The sequence below is a fragment of the Zeus faber genome (assembly GCF_960531495.2).
Source record: "Zeus faber genome assembly, chromosome: 13".
NCBI classification, from domain to species: Eukaryota; Metazoa; Chordata; class Actinopteri; order Zeiformes; family Zeidae; genus Zeus; species Zeus faber.
In genome coordinates, this window is record NC_137198.1 from 4,508,294 (window position 1) to 4,530,241 (window position 21,948).

General features: G+C 48.2%; 1 protein-coding gene across 1 annotated transcript in view; it reads left to right on the plus strand.

Annotated features, from left to right (window-relative positions):
* Positions 1-21,230, plus strand: part of numb (NUMB endocytic adaptor protein) — a 47,658-nt gene extending 26,428 nt beyond the window's left edge. Inside the window, 9 exon segments of the mRNA XM_080012204.1 lie at positions 4,933-5,007; positions 12,950-12,982; positions 13,651-13,725; positions 14,500-14,640; positions 15,366-15,570; positions 15,974-16,273; positions 16,778-16,921; positions 18,936-19,347; positions 19,349-21,230. Coding sequence (XP_079868330.1) covers positions 4,933-5,007; positions 12,950-12,982; positions 13,651-13,725; positions 14,500-14,640; positions 15,366-15,570; positions 15,974-16,273; positions 16,778-16,921; positions 18,936-19,347; positions 19,349-19,679 — 1,716 coding nt within the window. The 3' untranslated portion in view covers positions 19,680-21,230.
* Positions 21,231-21,948: the final 718 nt, after the last annotated feature.

Consider the following 21,948-nt stretch of genomic DNA (forward strand, 5'->3'; position numbering starts at 1 on the left):
TCCGCCTGCCAACATGCCGCTTTATTTCCTATGCTTGTGTGTAGCTGCTTGCAAATGTGCGTTCGCGCAGGTGTGTGTGTGTGTGTGTGTGTGTGTGTGTGTGTGTGTGTGTGTGTGTGTGTGTGTGTGTGTGTGTGTGTGTGTGTGTGTGTGTGTGTGTGTGTGTGTGTGTGTGTGTTGGCAGTGGCACTGCTGCTGAAATTGCTGAGGTAGATATTAACACAGAGTTTTATAATTGATGTTGATTTATTCATTATTTTTTTTTAAGTTAAAATATGTTGACAATCACCTTTTTATATGGAAATGTCTGCATGATGATGTTTTCAAGGACAGAAAAAAAAAATTCCTGCCTTTTGGACGTGTGAGTGACTGTTAAGTTGTTGTTGTATTATTGTAAGCATCAGGAACAACAAAGGTGATTTTTATCCGTGATGTGGGACAATGTGAATGTCGACCCTTTGAAGCGTTATCGCTGTAACGTTATGGATTATGCGGCTTTTTCCAGCTGAGTTTGTTTACACGGCCAGACTTCCCCAGTGATATAGATCCGCTGCCTGGGTTTTTATTTTGTCAGGGTCTGGTTACTCTGCAGAGGATTTCAAACCCAGTTTGTCGTTAAGTTATTAGTGTCGTTACGAATGGTGGTTCAAAAACAAACTGATCTGTAGAACCAGACACACCACCAGGCTCTGCCGTTGCTTTTGGGCATAACCTGGCAACGCAACAGCCTTAGGATTCCTATTTGTTGGTATAATGGAACATTTGAGTAACAGAGCAATATACTGTATAACATGTGACTGAAATGTATTGGATGTATTTTTTCTCTACACAATTTTTTTCTGTTTTTGCTCTCTGGCTCAATTTTTTTTTTTATCTCAATGAGACAACCTGATTAAATAAATGTGTACAGGTACTCCTCACTTAACAACCTACCTGTTTAACCACCGTTCAGACTTACAACCAGCTCTCTGACCAGTCTGTATTGTACACTGTACAATACCACAGCGTCTCAGCATCAAGCATCATCTCATCACCCTTTATACACTACATACAGCATATACTATATACACCATATACACATATATACACCATATACACCATATATACACTACATACACATACTATATACACTATATACATTATATACACTATATATACTCTATATACACATTTACATTTAGTCATTTAGCAGACGCTTTTATACACTGTATACACTATATACACTGTATACACTGTATACACTATATACACCATATACACTATATACACTATATATACACACCATATACACACCATATACACTATATATACTATATACACTGTATATACTATATACACTATATATACTATACACACCATATACACTATTTGTACTTTATACACTCTATATACACTGTATATACTTTATACACCCTATATACTATATATACTATATACACTGTGTACATCTCATCACCCTTTCTCAGTCAGTCTCGTTCCCTCAGTCTGTAAGTATTCACTACACTAGCATTTGCAATCTCCGAGACTGAAATAGTGTAAGGGGGCAGGTCCTCGCTTATCAACCAATTCACTTGGTTGTAGGAACGGAACTCGGTTGTTAAGTGAGGAGCGTGTGTGTGTGTGTGTGTATAACTTGTTGAACAGCACAAACAGCGATCTCTCTCGCTCTGTCTCTCTTTGGTCTCTGTCTCTCTTTCTCGCTCTCTCTTTCTGATATGATATGGCATAAGTTTCATTGCGATAGCTTCACATAAATATGGAATATTTCCCTTTCCTATAAAGATATTGTGTTATCTAGGGCTGCCCCCGACTAAAGATTTTTCAGAGTCGACTATTAGTCACCAGTTCAAACCATTAGTTGAGTAATCTTTGCACATTTATGATATTAATTTCATTAATTTAATTTATTTTTGGGGCGTCAGAAAAAGGTTTGAGTTCCAGGGCTGAGAAAGAATGTTATAACTAACATTGTTAACATTACAGATAAATACATAACCTAATAACCAGCCTATGAAATATAAATTGAATTTGCAAGCACTGCGTGCACGAAGCGAGCCGCCTGTTAATTACACCGGTTAAATATTACATCCGTTAAACTTATTAGGCCCTATTATTATTTCATTATTTAACACATTTAAATTATTGGCATCATTTGCACCAAAACGTGGCATACGGAAGACCGTTTTCCCGGTGTCGGCCTCCCCTAGTTAGGAACCCATCGCCGGGTGCATTTCCCGGGGCCGTGGACTCGCTACTCGGTGTGCCTTCCCCATCCGGGCCCCCGGGGGCTCGGGCGCATCACCGGCCCGCCTCCGCCTGCGCCGTCGGGCATTTAAAATACCATTTGGTTGTCGATGAATGTGATTAACGCTTTCAAATGGCTCATATAATATACACAATATTCTTTCTGACTTTTAAACTGGTAGACTCGTCTAAGTTTAAACGTCAGGGTAATCAGGCGTCAGGAACATCCCAATTCTGAATGTGTCGGAACAACCGGCAATGGAACCGAACATTTTGTTCATTTATATGTCACATCAACACAATAACTTATAACCAGCCTTGAAAATAGGAATTTAATTTACAAGCGCTGCGCTCACGCATGAGGCGGGCCGCCTGTTCATTACCGCCAGAAGCTGTAATTATTCTTCTGAATGTGTCAGAACAACCAGCAAGGAGACATGAACATTAATCTTGGTTCAAATTTGTTTCAAATTAAATGTTGTATCATCTACTGGTGCAGCCATATAGGATTTAAGGTTAATTTTGACAAGGAGCGGCTCCTGAATGGAGTTGACTATTTAACTTGGTCGACTAACGTTGGGTCAACTATTTGGGTGCGGCCCTCGTGACATCCCCTCTATGGCCGAGCATTTCTACTTGTTGCTCCGAAACACCCGCAAGGTGAAAGGAAGAGGTGAGCGTTCGGCTGAGTCTGTTGCCGTAGTAATGGGGCCACAGGAGGATGCTCCCGTCGGCCCCGGCTCCGGTCTGAGCCCCCACCCTGCCCGGGCAGCGTGGGTGTGGGCCCACGCGTGTATGTAGGAAACAAAAGCGCTTTCCGTATGCGTGTGTACGCCTGTGTATGCTTGGCACGCACGCTCACCGTACGTGCGTCCCCTTCACCCGCAGCGCGAGTCACTGGTGATGTCACTGCCTTCTTAAAATGGCACGACAAGGATTTGGGGGAGGGGTGGGGCTGCGGGTGGGGGTCCATCCAGGAAAGGGTAAGGACTTCCTCTACAGCACAGCACGCACAATAGCCTCCACCGCCGCCATCCATGACCTGGCGGTGTCGTAAGGGCTGGGATGGGGTGGGGGGCTGGGGGGGGTTCGGAGAAAGGTCTGTGTAATGTCCTGCAGGAAGGGTTGGGCGGTGGTGGTCCTCCGTTGTGAGCTTTCCACTGCAGACCGACTCACCCATGCAGCATTACAATGAGTTAGCTGGTAGCGTTAGTTTTAACGTGCCAGGTGGACAGGGTGTGCTCATTTTGATACCTGGTAAAAATGTACACATTTAAAATATAAACCACAGTGGCTGAAGCACGCACAGACAGAACCTTCATGAAGAATAGGCAGCAACGCCGCTGTCACTAAACTCACTGCCAAGTACATTGACTACTAGGGCCGGGCCACTTATCGATGTAACGTTGATATTGCGATATGAAGCTAGACGTTATCTCTGAGTTTGGTTATTGTAATATTGTGATAGGAGTGTAAATGCTGTTCTTAAAGCTGCATGACAGTGAAGTAATTGGTCCTTAGGACCACGTTACTAACGATTGTTTCTAAAATAGCTCATAAAAGCACCAATAGTCATCCCCAAAAATGTTGGCTTGTCAATATTGAGGTGTCGGACTGTTGTCAGTTTTTTCCATTGGCATTGATCCAACCCACCGTGTGACATTTGGATCAGTTTCACGCAGGTGATCTGCACCTGTTGGCAAAATGGTGGATCTCTGTCTTTTGTTTCCTCATTTCCTTTTATCAATCAGTCTTTTTGCTTAAAGTTCTGTTTGGCTGTGAGTCAGTGTAATGACATTTTGTGTGTGTGTGTGTGTGTGTGTGCGTGTGCGTGTGCGTGTGCGTGTGTGTGTGTGTGTGTGTGTGTGTGTGTGTGTGTGTGTGTGTGTGTGTGTGTGTGTGTGTGTGTGTGTGTGTGTGTGTGTGTGTGTGTGTGTGTGCCAGCACACACCCTGCACTACCACCTCCCTCTGTGGTTGCCTGAACCTCCCAAGGAAGCCATTTTTCTGCTTTGTATTTCTGTTTGTTATTCCCTCTCTCCCTTTTTCCTGCCTTGGGGGTGAATGACTAACATCAACCTGCTGCTTACCCTGGCCTGCAGCTACTTATGTATATTGGGCTGTATTTAGCAAATCAGATCTGTTAAAATTGTGCAATAGGCTGGAGAAATGGGTATGTGCACTGCAAAGCCCTGCTGGTTGGTTTCCTTTTCTGAGAGCTGTTATAACACTAAATCATTTTCATATATATTTCATATATATATATATATATATATATATATATATATATATATATATATATATATATATATATATATAAGATACCCACCTCCTCCAAACCCCCAGGACTAAAAGAGCAAAAAAAAAAAAGGAAAATGTATATATATTTAAAAAGCGCAAATTGAATGCTTACTGGATGACGAAATTCTGTAAATAAAAAAATGCAATATTATACTAATAGAATTGTATTTGTTTCTGACAGCTTTTCACATCTGTTATTTGAATGCAAATTGGCAAAGTAACTGGCAAAGTCCTCTCACATCTCCAGGGGTTCAGATCCAGGAGGAGCCAGAGATGATGGATTTAAAACTGATACAGTGATACATGGGAGATTACTGTTCTGTATTGTGCTAATCTCCTCATGTGTACTCAAGCCCTCTCTCTCTCTCTCTCGCTCTCTCTCTCTCAGTACCTGGGCCATGTGGAGGTAGAGGAGTCCAGAGGGATGCACATCTGTGAGGATGCTGTGAAGCGTCTGAAGACGGTAGGTGCTCCCCAGACCGCAGGTGTTCTTGGACCCGGTTTAGCCGGCCTCCACTGGAGTCAACCAAGCCCCCCCTTTACTTCCCTCCTCATCTCTTCTTCTCTCTCTAGTTAACATCCCTCTCTCAGCTCGCTGGGGTTCCTTGTTTGTGCTTTGTGGCTGTGTTGAATTGCTGGTTTTGAGGAAATCCTCGGTGAGGCCTCGCTCACACAGGCAGCCGCGGCTGCCAAGTTTCACACCGAACTCCACTTGTTTCAATGCAGTCTGTGAGGATTTTAACTTTAGACAGCATGTTGTTAAGGGGTGTCAGGCAGGTGGTGCCTACCAGAGAAGTACTGTATTTCTCCTATTTTATTTATTTATTTATTTATTTATTGTTTCTTTTTTTTGTAGCGTGAGCTCATTTTCATCTAGGTCAGTCTCAACTGTACAAAGGACTTAATCTGTTTACATAAACCCTTACATTGAGTGCAATAATTTGCAACCCATCCACCAATTCACATAGTAGTCCGCATTATCAAATACATCATAGGAATCACTTTCACACATTGTCCCGTACCTCGGAGGTATAATTAATAGTCCCAGCCGGGTGTAATAATGAACCCAACCCATGAGTCCACTACACAAGAAAAACAAAACAACATACTGTAAAATAAGAGGAGGTCGGTCAGGAAGGGTCCAAACGTCAGTCAGTCGATTTCCTTCACAGAAGTTGAGGAGGGACACCAGACCACGTTCACTTTCCCACAATCCTCCTCTGATCACTTCCCACAATCCTCCTCTGATCACTTCCCACAATCCTCCTCTGATCACTTCTGCAAAATAACTTGCCGATCACTTCTCAATTCACTTTTTTCGATCATTTTCCGATCACTTCCCCTTTCGCTGTTGCACGCCTGGTGCAGTTATACCATAAGCACGGTAGACTTGGAGAGCTGCTAACCTGCCACCTTATTTATACAATTGGATAAATAATTTGTTCAAAAAATCTATCACTGTCACTACAGCGAAGGGTCTGCTCTTGTTGTTCCTAGTGCACGAGCTCCACTCGTAGTGAAAGGTTTGACTCTCTTTTGAGACTCGTTCTTGATGAGTCACTCAGTAAAACGAGTCGTTCGATTTGATTAAGTTTGTTTAACGCACGGTGAGCGAAGGAGGACTTCCAGTGAGCGAGAGGGAGAAGAGTCGGTCAATTATTATTTATTTTATTTGCAATGATTGCAAATTATTTTGGAATGGCAAGCACCATATAAATATAATAGAAAGTTATTTTCCACTTTAAAGTGAGAGAGAGACTTTCATTTGGAGTTTGAACTGGAACTGCAACTGTTTGTCGTTTCCAGGTACAGTTTGCATTATACTGAAACTTGGTGACGGTCCCATGTCCTATTTTATTGGAACTCAGTGACCGTTCCATGTTGTATTTTATTTTATTGGAACTTAGGGACAGTTTCATGTTCTATTATTGGTTGAACGACAATGTAAACTATATTTAATAGTCAAAGTTTTCTTATGAACATACAACTGAATGAAAATCAGAATTGGTATGCCGGACTTTAATTAAAAATTTAAAAAAATAGAAAATCAGGAATCTGAATCGGCCAAGAAAATTGCAGTCGGTGCATCTCTAGTTGGTCAACATCTTCGGTAACATTACGAGATGATGCATTGAACGAGACGGCTACGCTGTGAATAACTGATGGAGTCATTTAGCTGCTCCAACTCAAACACCACCGAGTCTCCCTCTTACACTGTCGTGGTACTCAAAATATTGTCCCACGGTTGGCAGGTCTGGACTTGGCTGGCTAGGTAGCTAGCCAGCGTGCACTGCACCTGTGTAACTTCCGCCCCGGTGCCCACTGCTTTGCAGAGACATATGTAGGACTGTGGCACAGCCGGGCCTGCGCTGGCATTTTGCTGCGGGGCCCAGGGTCTGGCCAGAAGGGCAGCCTGCCCGACTCAATCTGGATAATGGCTCTTTATTCATCTGCTCTCCCTCTCTTTCCCACTCTTCCCTCTCTATCTCGGCCCTCCCGCTCTCTCTCTCTCTCTCTGTCTGCCTCTCTGTGTGCTTTTCTTCTCTCTCTCTCTCTCTCTCTCTCTCTCTCTCTCTCTCTCTCTCTCTCTCTCTCTCTCTCTCTCTCTCTCTCTCTCTCTCTCTCTCTCTCTCTCTCTCTCTCTCTCTCTCTCTCTCTCGCCCGCGCTCTCATATCAGTCACTTCCTCCATCCGTCCCCTCCCTCCGCCGGCAGAGATAGGCAAACTCGTACTTCCCACGGCCGCGGATTCCGGAGGAGTTACACAAAAGAATACATTCCTGCTTGAGGGTGGGGGGGGGGGGGGGGGGGGGTGGCTGTTCTCCATGTCCCACCCAGGTCATAAACTCCTGAACGGTCACTCTCCACGTCGCTCCACTAGTGACTTTGGAGCCAAACGCGCGCTTCCTGTTCAGTTTCTGATGGTTCCAGTCCCGTGTGTGCATAGAATTTGGACACTGTACTCCAAGATATTCTTTGTTAGCAGTGTTTGTAGTTTCGGTTTTATTTAACTCTAATTTGTGCGATTTGTTTGTTTGTTCTTTTTGTGGTTGTCTGTCCTCTTCTGTTTTCCCTCCGTCAGTGAGGTTTCTGTTGTGGATCCATTCAGTACCGGTGGTGCAAGTTCAGCTGTCCATACATTTTGGCAGAGTCTGAAAATATTCATTTGACTTTGATCGTATCCCTCAATGCATAGAACTGTCGATGAAATGTTGAGAAGTACACTTATTAAAAATCCTTCCAATCACATGCTACTGGTCGCTTTAATCCGTGCGTGTTCTTTTAAAAAGGCGGAGAGGGTCAAGCGTGGGTCAGTAAAACGAAACTTTGCATGTCAGTAGAAAAAGTCAATGGGGTCGGTATAATTGAAAATTGAACATTGGCAACCTTGAACCAGTTGGATGTAGGACCTGGCAGCTCTGCCAAAAGAGGTGTTAAGGACTTTCAAGGACTGCTTGAACCATGGGGAGGCCATTGAGTATGATTAATACTTCAGCCCCTACTCCAAAATCATTTTCATAATTTTTATTTTGTGGTTTGATACACTTAAACTTTGTGTATTATGTATACAGCACTTTGAAAAAATGTCAAAAACATAAAAAAAAAAAGTGTTGAAAGCATGCAAAGGGGCTGTTCAAAACCAGCAATACAATTTTTAAAGAAAATTAATAAAGGGAAGAAAACAACCTCTAAACATATGGTGATCATGGCTAAAACAGGACCAAGCAAATGGAGTAAATCTGAAAAATGGACTGCACGCTGCTGCAAAATATAAATAAATAGTGTGCGGTCTCTATTTCTTGAAATGATAGTCCATCTGGGCAATTCTTTTTATACTTAGTTATAGACTCGCTCTTGAGCATAACAGTTCTATTTATAAAGCTGGGATAGGCCACGTCTTTCTGCTGGACGGCTAATTCACAGCAATAGACTTTGATCCAGTGCGATGCCTTCGGATGCCCGGTGTTTGGGAGGGGGGGGGGTTGGCTGGCCCCGTGCCAGGTTCCTTGGCTGTGTTCCATCGTGATGTCGGGTTCACTTGTCGACCTGCTTGATGCTCAACTGTGCCGCCTGCTTCTCCCGAACAGGCCCAGGTACTTGATCAAACACATGGACAGCGAAAAGCCTGACGTACCCTTGGCATGCTTGCTCTGGTCACATCATGCAGACGGGCCTTATTGAGTTACACTCCTTGTAACTGTGAGCACGAGGTGGAGCCGACGGGAGCGGAGAGACGCCGTCCTACAGGACCGCGGGCCAGGGCTGCCTGACCTTCCTCACTCCGACGACATTTGCTCCTCGAGGTCCTTCCCTCTCTTTGCTCTGGAGACCTGGACCGTAAACTGTCCATAAACTCCGCTTGGATCTCTGTTGTTTGGGTAATGATTAACCCTGATGGCTGGACGGACCGTGGCAGAGTTCCGCTTCATGCTTTCAGATTTGCGTGGACCGCCTCCCACTATTGAGGACACGCTAAAGATGTTGTTGGAAACTATAACATTAAAAAGTGAAATTGGCAGGGGAGCTCTCGCATGTGTCGGCTACAGAGTTGGTTATACATAAACAGGTTGTGTTGGGCTCGCACACTCAAAACCGAGCCACCGCTCCAACCAAAATAAACTAAGGACGCAGACACATTAGCTGTTGACCACTTCAAACTCGTGACCTCACTTTTGGTGCCGTCTCACCCTTTAACCTTTGTGTTCACAAGTGGCGATCATCTGGCCAGTGTCAACACGCCGCAGTGGTCATGTGACTGAAACCTGGCCCTGGACGTGGCCGCTTACCTGTCCAATAAGCTCACCTGACGGGGCGTGGAGAGCCGTACAGGGCAGGACTGCCCCCTGGTGGGCGGTCATCCGTAGCAGGCCCAGCCTCTCAGACCAAACCACCAGAGCCTTGGATCTTTCTGGCAAGAGTTGCTCAAATCAACTGACCTCCATTCGTTGGTGGAATGTGATAAGCCAATTGTAAAGTGACACTTCTTATAAAGCCAGAGTTCTGGCTAACAATGGGCGACAAGATGCTTTGCCAAGAATGGATAACAGTCGCCCAGAAACCAGGCTACACCGACCGCGGCAGAGCCACTGGTCCCGGCGGATGGAGGGAGTGTGTTATCAGAGAGCAGGCGATGAGCCTCCAGAGCAACCCCTACAAACAGCCCCGCGCGGCGTCGACAGCGCCGGCTGTTCTGGATCATCTAGGGGAGGGTGCTTAAGACGGGATGCGCCGCGTGGTATGTTGCCAGAGCTGTGCTGTGTGTCTCGGTGCTACACGGTGGCTGGCGGTCTCGCCGAGCGTCCGATTATGTTGATGTGTTTGTGCGTGACGGGCGAGGCGAGGTTCCCCGCTCGGAGCTGCTTCCATTGTGCTCCCAGCAGCCTTTGGGGTGGTAATGAGTGTTTTTCTCACAGCTCCGTGACCCGTGACTCAGAGGGGGGAGGGGGGTTGGGCGGGGGTGGGGGGGCGGGGGGGGTCTGCACTGCGGCAGTGCCAACCTACACACCGTCATTCTGCCGCGGCATCATCGTGATGTCACTTACTGATGGCCCGGGCCTGGAGGTGTACTCTGTATTCGGGTGGTGGGATGGTGCTTGTGAACAGTGGAGAGGAGTAGAATTCCCCCAAATAAGCGCGAGTGGCCTCCCCAGACCGAAAGACAAACTACAACTGTCTTCCTTAACTTCCATGGAATAAGTTCTCTTGTTGGCGAAGTGCGGCTAAATGTTTTATCTTTTAAGTGGGTGTCACATGGCTTGAAATGCTGTCGAAGTCGCCGTACCAGAAGTACTACGGATAACGTTTTTCCTTTAAGCAAACACTCGAGTTTGTTTGTACAGGGAAAGGTTTCTCCTCCTGAACACGAGCGAACACAGACCGCGGAGCGAGACCTCTTCGTTCCAAAATGAGCAGAGCTATAACGAGCCCTAATTGTTTTTCCAGCGGTAAACGGTGTGAGTGGTGTCGGTTATCGCCCGAGCAGGCCTGTGGCCACCAATGTTGCAAGTGCTGGCTGCTGTGCCCCGTGCAGCCATGTGGTTTAAGTGTAGGCGACGGGTACAAGTGACAGCCCCGTCGCTGGTCGTCTCCAGACGCCCATCCCTCATCTGTCCAAAGCCAACTCCCAGACTCCCTCCTTTCTCCTCCAAACCCTGGTATCCTGCATTTGTCCACTCACAACCTGAATTCACCACTTTCATGTTAGAATATATCGTTTTGGTTCCCTTTTTTTCTTTTATACATTGTTTTGTCTTTTTAAGCTGTTGCTGTGATTAAAACCTCCACCCAACCCCACCCTACACCCTCCCATCCCAGTCATCTTGACCACGTCGGGGATGTCTTCTCAACTGCAATAAAACTTAACTGTAGCGCTGTAGGCTCTAGTCAGTATGTCTGTAGCTTATACAGTTATACTCTCCTTCACACTCTCTCCCTCTCTCATCCTGTCTCTCTCTCATTCCCCTCTCTCATTCTCTCTCTCTCTCTCTCGCCATCCCCCTCTCTCATTCCCCCAATCTTATTCTCTCTTTCTCTCTCTCTCTCTCTCTCCCGCTCCCCTCCATCTCTCCCGCTCGTCTCCCTCTGTCTCCCTCTGTCTCTGTCTCTCTCTCTCTCTCTGCGGTACCTCTTAAAGTCGTGCTCTCAGTGCCATCTCCACCTCGTAACAGGAGCAGACTGGGTCTCCTCGGCCTCTCGGAGGGGGAGGAATTCTGGGGGCGGTTGGGGCGAGGCACGGAGGGGTGAGGCGACACGGGGGTGGGGGAGGATTATGTCTGGAGCATGTTGAACTGGTGACAAACTTGACCCCTGACTCAAAGGTCAAACCACTGACGAGTGTCTGGGGGGCCTTGGTGACTGTCTGCTAACCTGACCCCCCCCACCCAGAAATCATGTGCCGGGTCGACCTGGCTTAAAATTACTTTTGATTTTATTTACCTTAATTGAGAAATTATTGGTATTTTAGAGATAGATATTATAAAAAAGAGGATATTTATGAAAAATAAAGCAAGAAAACTATCATCCGGTTGTTTTCTTTTTTTTGTTTTTTTGACCCGTCTGTGTTGGCACTGATTGCTTTTTGTCAGCTGTCTAATGACGTGAGGCATGAAGTCCGATAAGGACATGGATGTGGAGACACGTGGTCGGCAACGGTTGATTCATCACCAGAACAGAGACGATGGATCTGGGGAGTTTTAAACACCAGTAAAGGTCAACATCTTTCATGCGTTTACGTTCATTTACCTTTTTCAATGCACTGCTGCCTCACAGCAAGAAGGTCCTGGGTTAGATTCCCGCCTGGGGCGCTGTTGGCACCGTGCTGCGGCGGGTTATCTCCCAAACAGGAGCCTTTCTGTGTGGAGTTTGCATGTTCTCCCTGTGCTCACATGGGGTTTCCTCCACCTCACGTCAGTAAGGAGCCCCCTCAAAAACATGCACCCATCATCGTCTGACCAGCGATGGACACTCATCACCTGGTCCCCGGGCGCGTCCACGTATGCTGCCCACTGCTCCTGGCTCAAGCCAGGATGGTTAAATGCAGAGGAACCATTTCACCGGCCACCATCCAAAGCGTGCGTGTGCGTGTGTGTGTGTGCGTGTGCGTGTGCGTGTGCGTGTGTGTGTGTGTGTGTGTGCGTGTGCGTGTGTTGTAGTGTGGTATGGTGTGCTGTTTGACAAATAAAGATTGTTGTTGTTGTTCTTCTTTTTATACAGCTGTTAATGCAACATGGTTGCCCAGTAAAAAATATATTTATAGTAATTTTTTTTTTTCTTCATCTGCCCATGGCAGGTGATCCAAATAAATTAGTTTTGGACCCTGGATTTAGGACCCTACCCAACACACACACATACACACACACACACACACACACACACACACACACACACACACACACACACACACACACACACACACACACACTCCTGAGCGCTCCTTATCTGGCTCATCCAGGCGGCCTGTGATGATGTCATCGCCGTGGGATCCCCGTTGCGCCGTATGGCTCCAGGGTTTGGTATAATCCTAAAGCTGTCAGGATGCACACTGAGAAACCTCCCGCTTCTTGGTATCAGTCACGACGGGGGGGCGACAGTGCCCTCTGGTGGTTGGCGTGGCTCCGGCGCCCGCGGTTGACCCCGTTAACTGGTTTTACCGCCTTCCTTCCTTCCTTCCATCGTGGTAGCACTAACACCGTGAGAGAGCACAACATCACCCGCCAGCTCCCTTCCCCTCCCCACCCACCCACAGAGCAGCCTAACCCCCTCTTCCCCCAAAAAACAAACCCCCCACCCCCCCCTCCCTTTGGGCTCCGTACAACTTGCAGACCTCATGGGTAACATTGTCATGCCTTGTCGTCCCCCCCCTCCCCCCCATCACCTATCCCCTTCCTTTACCAATTCCACTTCCAGGACAGGAAATTCTTCAAGGGATTCTTTGCAAAAGTAAGTTTCTTATGCTTCGTGTCTCTTGAGTGTGTGCCTTTTTCATTATTTTTTTTTTGTTTTCAAAGAAACCCTCTCTCTCCTCACAGTCACTCTTTGATCACGTTTGAGGGCGGGATGAGCCACACGGGAGAGGGGGGAGGGGGGGTGTAAACACAATAATGCATGTGTCTGAACGGTTTGTGCGGGGGGGGGGGCTGTTACCCATCAACTATTCTCCTGCACTACAAGAACGGAACAAAGGCGTGTGTGCACACACACACAAGTGTTTTCCTGTTGCTGTGGATATTATTATTATTGGGTGGTGTGGTGGAGTGCTTCATCACGCGTCTCCTCATCTAATCTTCCTGTTTCCCATCACTGACCTGGTACTAGCACATTGCACTGAACGCCTCCTCTCTCCTCCTCCAGCCTCAGGAAACCTCCACCTGGGGCCTTCTGTTCTGTTTCCAGGTGGTGTGTGTGTGTGTGTGTGTGTGTGTGTGTGTGTGTGTGTGTGTGTGTGTGTGTGTGTGTGTGTGTGTGTGTGTGTGTGTGTGTGTGTGTGTGTGTGTGTGTGTGTGTGTGTGTGTGTGTGTGTGTGTGGTTTCCAGGGCAGTTGAAAGGGAACCTGCGGGCTTTGCTGTGCCTGGTCTCAGTGGTTGCTCTCTACCTGTGTTTGCTTTTAGGCCGGGAAGAAGGCAGTGCGCGCGGTGCTCTGGGTGTCGGCCGACGGTCTGCGTGTTGTAGACGACAAAACAAAGGTAAGGACTCACTCCGGTCAAAGCACACTTGTTTCTTTCGCTGCTTGGCGCCGGTGTATGTTAAACACCTTTTTACGGCCCCGCCGTCCAAAGGCCAGTTTGTAACCCTAAGCCCTCAAACGTGGCGGGATCAACAGTAAATAGATTTATCTGCTGAGGCGGAGGCGTCTGTGGTTTGCGTTTCTCCACTGCTTCCTCTCAGAGTTGATATTCACCTCACCTGCTGCACGGCAAGAGTAGATATTGAAACATCAGTTTCAGCTGTTGGGCCACAGGGCCCCCTGCTGGACGGTTAACACGCCATCGGGTGGGTGGGCACTTTGAGCCGCGTGTCTTTGAGTCCATTACTTTACGTGTAGTTCAGCAGTTTAGATTTCTCACAAATTTCACACACACTTTCTTACATGCTTTTTAGGTTCTTGACAAGAAAATAAAAGCAAAATGATCTGGAATCACATATGGAAACTTTATTTAAAGGCACTAATAGAAGCGTCCCTATATTTTTATATCTATCTTTTGAATCCACATAAGAAAAATTAGACTGCCAGTAAGATTGACAAATTCAATACAGTGTTTACACATAGATGCTCTGTAGAAAAATGTGGAATATATTATATATGATGCACAAGCAATCAAGAGCAATGGCAGAATGGTGCTAGAAATGGGGTTTGCCTACAACGCATGTTGACTTCCTGAATCCAGAGTGTTGGACATTTTGATGGAAGCGTTGTTGTTTGTTGTTGTTTTAAGCCTGCTGGTCCTCTGTAACCACAGGATCTGATCCTGGACCAGACAATAGAGAAGGTGTCGTTCTGCGCGCCGGACCGGAACTTTGAGCGAGCCTTCTCGTACATCTGCAGGGATGGAACCACGCGGCGCTGGATCTGCCACTGCTTCATGGCCATCAAGGACTCGGTAGGCGGCCGGCGCAACGGGAAGGATGTGGCCCGGAGTGCAGCCACGGACCAGATGGAAGTTGTCAATTGGGCTATTCATTTAAAATTAAAACCTCTAGGTCAAGAGTGTTTGACATTACAAGTGATCAAACCGTGCTGTGATTGGTGTCAAGGAAGGGGTTTCAGCCTCATTACGTCTACTATTTAGACGTTGGTTGAGAAAAGAAAACCTTGAGCCCAATGAGTGAAAATGTGTAATTACATTATTAATATTCAGACATTAGTTATTTGCCCTACATCAAATTTTAGCTTTGTGTATTCACTAACACAGATTCTGACCCCCTTACATTAGTCTCTGGGATCCAAGAAGAAGATTCTGAGAAGATTTGTATTGTTAGATATTGTCTGTACTTTAGTTTGGTAGATAACAGTGAAACTATGATTATAATAATAATAATAATAATAATAATAATAATAAAATAACAACCATTACTGTGCATTCTCTAAGGGGCCCTCTAGAGGCCCACGGACCCCATGTTGAGAACCACTGCACTAGTAGACTGTTAGACTATACGAAAACTGTTAAATATTGACTGTCTGACTAGATTTACCATGAAACGGACTCAAGTAAAAGAGAGCGGAACTTGACCTCGACTAGAATCCACAAAAGGTTGTAAAGTGGAAATGTTGAAGCGTGAGCAGGCGACGGCGTCTCATCCTCTCCCTCGCTCTGGCCCTTCCCAGGGCGAGCGGCTGAGCCACGCCGTGGGCTGCGCCTTCGCCGCCTGCCTGGAGCGCAAGCAGAAGCGGGAGAAGGAGTGCGGCGTCACCGCCACCTTCGACGCCAACAGGACCACCTTCACCCGCGAGGGCTCCTTCCGCGTCACCACGGCGACCGAGGCGGCGGAGCGCGAGGAGGTGATGAGGCAGCTTCAGGACGCCAAGAAAGGTCATTAACCGTGACGTGAGCCCTCTGTGTACCGGTATACTATCTAGTACGCCAACTGGTGTTTACACCTTAGGGTAAACGCTGATGTGTTTTTTTGTTTGTTCTCGTATTTCTGTTCGATAAAATGGAATTTTATAATTATGGGATTTATGGGAAATTATTTTTATCCATAGGTTTAAAACTTTTTAACTTTAAAACTTTTTTTTTTTAAGTTTGTACATATTATTTAATGAATATTTAATCAAACTAATTGAGAAACAAGAAGTTCTCATCATAAAAAACACACCAGACTTCCTTGGGTTTTTAGATGGTTTGGAAAATGAAGCGAGGAGAGAAATCGTCGAGGGTGAAATGTCAAAATGTCGTGCCTTGGTCGTCATGGCGAACCCTCTTCCTCCCACAGCCGAGTCAGACGCCTCCGTCCCCCTCAGCTCGTCCTCCGGCGGGACCCACCCCACCGCGCCCCCCACGGGCGACCCCCCGTCGCCCTCGTCCTCCCCGCCGCTCTCCCTGGCCTCCCTGGGGCCCCAGGCCATCCCCCGCCGCCACGCCCCGGCCGAGGCCCTGGCCCGGCAGGGCTCCTTCCGGGGGTTCCCGGCCCTCAGCCAGAAGACGTCGCCCTTCAAACGCCAGCTCTCGCTGCGCATGAACGAGCTGCCGTCCACCATGCAGCGCAAGTCCGACTTCCCCAGCAAGAACACGGGTCAGTCACCGAGTGGCCGTTTCGGTTGTTTTCCTCCGTGCTTCTTTGTTTTATTTAGTTGTTTTTGCGGTGTGCATTACAGGGATAAAATTTCAATGAGGAATTATAAATATACTTTTAAACGTGTGAATTGTTCTCAGACGCGAACACGGCTACGCGTGGGCCCCGAAAAAATCCAAATAAAGTAATAAAACAAACAGAACAACTAAAAACAAGTGTTTTCCCATGTTGTTCTATTTGGAGGAACGGGGCACGAGTGCTGGTAAAATTGTCAAGACAAGAGACAAGATATCGTCTGGGGTTTTGGTTACTGTAACATTGGGGAAGAGTTAAAAGTTGTTTCCTAAAATCCACATGACTAATGATTGTTCCTCAAATATTTCTTGTGTGTAAATAACTTTAAATATTATGATGTTTCGACGCCAGCCGGCCCTCAGGGGTAATGTGAACCGTGTGTGCTGGTGTGTGTCCTCTTAGAGCTGTGCTCTGGTGTTCCCCCTCCAGTCCCTGAGGTGGAAGGAGAGGGAGACAGCATCAGCTCGCTGTGCACCCAGATCACCTCCGCCTTCAGCGGGGCCCCGGAGGACCCCTTCTCCTCCGCCCCCATGCCCAAACCCTCCTCCTCCCCCCAGTCCCCCATTGCTCCAGGTAACACTCGTCACACTCGTCCTGACGCTGTCCGTTGATGTTATAAACAGTCCGTTATCTAGTTCAAAATGATGCGGAATAGAGCAGCCCGTCCTACTGCGGTCATGCAAGTAGAGTAAATGTACTGTGTATATAAATATGAGACACGAATCGAGAGCCAAACCGAAAGAACAAAGAAAAACGAAAATCTAAAACTCATAAATAACACCACTGATATTAATAGAAATGGTCATGGTGCAGGTAGAGTGAGCGGGAAGAACTCCTCTTCATGCTGTAGTATGTGTCTGAAAGGTGGAATGCTCCTTAATCTGCAGTGCAAACACAAAGAGCATGCGCGCTCCGTCTCCGCAGACAGAAAAAGGGTTTTAAATAATCCAACAGTCTCGAGCTTGATCCGGGCCTTGGCTGGATGTGATTAACACTCTGCACGTCCCCGTGGCTCTGCATGTCCGGCGTTGGTCCCGGTTGAGCTTTTTCGGCTTCACCCGGCGTCTCTGTCCCTCTGCTGTAGTGAATGGCAGCGCTCCCGTCTCCGCCGCTAGCGCCGCCGCCGCTAACCCCCCGGCTCTGCCCCCTCCGCTGCCTGCCCGAGAGACTAACCCCTGGGCCAAGCCCCCCACGGGCAGCCCCGCCGCCGCCCAGACAGGTATGTTCAGGTCCCAAACACTGGGGCACAAATGTGATCCGGTTCGTAGGGTGACGATGATGAAACAACCGCAACAGTCACGAACCCGGCATGTCGACCTCCGACCCCCGGATAAAATGAGGAATGAAACGATCGGGGGGGGGCACGTAGGGGGTCACATATGATGAAATAAAAATAAATATGAGTGATGTAACGCATCGGGTGTTGCTTTCCGTAGCCGCCCGCGCGCCACTGCGGTGCGAGCGCCCGCACCCGCCGGCGTCGAAGCTGAGTGCTAACCACGGGAAGCGTTTTGCTGCTGTTGCTGTAGAGACCAGCACAAATCTTTTCAAAGGAGGAGGAGCCTAACACCGGCTGTCGGTGAAAAAACAACTGATGGAAATGTGAAAGTATTTGCGGTGCGTGGTTTTTGTTTTCATTTCATTTGACGACATCTCACGTCATCAAATGAAACATAAAAAGAGCCCCGAGCCGAGTGAAGGTCGCCACAAACGTTTAAATGCGCCGCGTCGATCTAACAGGCGTGAAGACGCGGCGGCTGGGTTGACTGCTTCTCATCTCAAATTGGTTCAGGGACGGTTTTTAGTAAAACTGATGAGTAAGTAAAACGGGGCCCGGAGTGAAGCTCCGACCCCATTGGCTCACAGAACCCGAAACGCGTGCTCAAAGTCGTTGGCTCGCTACTGGGAGGGGTCGGGAGGGCGGCTCCACCCGCAACAAAGAAACAGCCCCTTTCGGAACGCTGCGGTGTCAGAGGCGTCTCGCAATGACTCAAATGGCTCATCCGAGCCGTGTTCTCAGCGTAAAACTTCAAAAACATGTTTTGGGATCTCGAGGGACTCGTCCTAACACCGTTGAAAAGGAGCGTCGCGGGCTCCCTTCAAGAATTTCCCGGCGACTTGAGGACGCGACGCGCGAGAGCAGCTCTCAACCTCCTCCGTCCTGTTGACAGCTGACGTAGAGGAGGGCAAGGAAACAAGACGGGGTCCTCTGCACGCTCACTTCGCACCGCGCTTTTTGAAACATCGGCGCAGTTGCCAGGTTAGCGGGATTAAAAATAAAAATAATGAAAATAAAATAGAAGTGCTGGTTATACTTATTCCCGTCCAAATCTCTGAACTCGCCATCTAAATCTGTTCTCGTACCAGTTTACGGAGTCATCTGGTTCGCAACCTCCACTTCCCTGCGGCCCTTCATTCCATGAGAGAGGGTTTTGTCCAGGACTCTGTTAAATTTGGTTGAAATGAGTCTTGAAACGCTCTTGACGTGATGTTTTCACTTTTCCGCCGACCTCCTCCTCCTCCCCCCGCTCCTTGACGTCGTGCTGACACCCCCCCTTTCTTAATTATTATTTTTTTTTCCAACCAGGAGGCGAGTGGGGCTCCCCCACCCCCGTGATGGTGGTCCCTCCGCCCACCTCCTCCCCCGGCCTGCCCTCCCACAGACGCACCCCCTCCGAGGCGGACCGCTGGCTGGAGGAGGTTTCCAAATCGGTCCGGGCCCCGCCGCCCCATCCCGCCGCGGCTCCCGCCGCCGCCCCCGTCCAGGCGTTCGCCGCCGCCGCACCCGTCCCGGCGCCGACCGTCCCCTCGGCGGCCTTCATGTCCCCGTTGCCCCCCGCCGTGCCCGTGCTGCCCCCCCGCCAGCCCGCCTACCACGCGGCGGCCCCATACCCCATGGCCAACGGGCTGCCGTTCGGCCCGGCCAGCGTGCCGGTGGTGGGCATCACGCCCTCGCAGATGGTGGCCAACGTGTTCGGCTCGGCCACGCAGCCGCCGCTGTTCGCCGCCGCCGCCCCCCCCCCCTGCCTCGATACCCCAGTACGACCCCCGCGCCGGGGGGGGGTGCTTCGTGCCCTTCGCCAAGCCGCCCCCCCCGCAGCACCCCGCCCCCCTCCAGCCGGCCAACGGGAGTGTGGCGTTCAACGGGGCGGAGAGCTGGAGCGCCCCGTCCCCGCCGGCGCCCCGGCCCGCCGCCCCGCCGCCACCGCCGGCCGACGCCTTCGAGGCCCAGTGGGCGGCGCTGGAGAGCCGCTCCCACCAGCGCACCTCGCCTTCCCCCACAAACCCCTTCTCCAGCGAGCTGCACAAGACCTTCGAGATCCAGCTCTAGACGGCGGTGACCACCGGGAGGAAGGACGGCCGTTTGGATGTAGACTGTGGGGGGAGGCGGGCGGTTCCCCCTCCCTCCTCCCCTCCCTCCCTCCCTCCCTCCCTCCCTCCCTCCCTCCCAACCAGCCGCCGGACTGGGAAAAGGAACTAGGGGGGGACGGATCGACCGAGGAGCGACGCTCTGGACGGCTGTGGAAACACACGTTTGCCATAAAGAAGCTGCAGCTCGGCGCCATTTTCATCAGCATCGTCCGTTTTGTTTTTTCGTTTTGCTTTGGAATCGGCTCGGTCGCTGTGGTTACTCCGTAACTGACCCCCTCCCCCTCGGATCCCGTCTTGGCCCAACGGTCCCTGTAGAACACGGTTCAGCGACGGGAATCGGGCGCGAAAGCGACGTACCCCCTCCCTCACCCCTCCGAGCCCCCTGGTCCAGCTCCCAGCGCCCCCTGCTGGAAGCAGATGGGACCGGCAGAAACACTGCAGCACTGAGAGAACCGAGCTTCCAGACAAGAGGTTCTCAGAAAAAAAAAACAAAAAAAAAACTTCACAATCAGAAGAATAGAATGAGAGAATGCCAAAATCTTTATTTTTATGCATTAAGTATATTTTAAATAGCTTTGGAATCTTAACAGAAGAGTTGTAAGTAATCTTTGCCAAAGGCACAGGCTAGCTACAATAAGGAGTGGATGTGCTTGTAATCAAGAAATGACCCTATATATATTATACATAAATATATATATATATCTATAAAGAATCTATACTGTACACACAGCTCATGGCAGTGGTATTTTTAATGTGATAAAGAGAGATTGTGTGAAGGGACAGCTGCTTTACTTAAGTGTTTTTTGTGTGTGTTTATTTTTTATTTTTTTTTTGTTGTCATCAGTTCCTCCCTCATTGGACGTGCAGAGCCTCACTGTACGTAGGGTTTCATTGCAGCAACAATCAGTGTGGACCTAGTGATGGTGGCGGTGCCCTGCGGTGGACTCTTAAACTGTTATTTTTATTTTTTATTTTTTGATAGTTTAGTACTCACTAGTACTTAACATTTGATTTCCTCTGTCTTCATTTTGTGTTCATTCTCGTTTTGTATTTTAACACAATGGGGTAGCGTCATCCCCCGTTCATCCACCTCCTTTTACTTTTTTTATTTTTATCCTAATTTTTATTTTGCACAAGCACTAAAAGTAGATTATATTCAACCTCACAGGTGACAATGATCGATAGTTCAAAGGCTGGGAATCGGGTGTGTTGCGGAAACTCGCGACGGTAGTCAGCGAGAGGTGACCTCTGACCTCTGCGGCGCGCACGCCCCGTCCGTCTGGTGGTTTGATCTAATCACCGCAGCAGAAAAGGACTCAGAGCTCAATCCAGTTTATCTCTCACTGTTTGATTTAGCTTTGTCTTTTTTTTATTTTAATTATTTTTCTAATCAAATTTGTGAATTTGAATCGTTCTGATTCTTCTTTTTTTTATTTTTTATTTTGTAATTCACGTCTTTATTCCACTTCTTTCCAGAAATACTGAAGCTAAAAGATTGAATTAAATTGATGGTGGTAGAAGGAAAAGGTTGTCTCTGTGTTCTTTACTGTCATTTAATATCAATCCAACATTTGTCAAATATCTGTCGCTGTGTGTTTGGCTCCAACTCAACCCGCTCGACCTCAGTCTGGCTCTAAACACAGAAAGTGCCTTGAGATGCTTCGCAAGTGGCAACACTTTTTTAAAATTAGTTCCTGAGAAGGACTGCCACAACAATCACCTCGCTTTTTAACTTTTCATAAATTGTCCCTAAAGAGGAAATCCACAGAGTTGTCTGTGTTGGGTGCATTACACTAGAAGTCCCTAAATTCTACCAAACTGCAGCCTTGTTTTTTTGGTTTTTTTTTTTAATTAAACAGCCACGTTTACTGTGAATGTAAACTTTATTTCAAGACGTCACTTTCTTTTCTCCCAAGTCTTCTTTCAGATTCCCGATCCATCGGTTTGTTTTGTTTTTTCTCTCAAACTTGAGGTGGTGGGGATGCGTTTTCATCCGAGCGTGCTGTTCCCTCTCTGGGAATCCCTTTCCCTTTTTAGTCCATCCATATGGACCGTAATTAGCTGCGCTGCTTCATCAGATCCAGCATTGCATTGTGCGTTGCTGCGGCAACAACGCACCGAAAATATCCGTTACGTCCCCCAGATGTCGTTTTGTTGTTGTACTTCCCGATCCGTCCACTGGGCGGCGCTGGCAGCCCCGCGCCGTCCTCATAAATTGAACCCGGAAG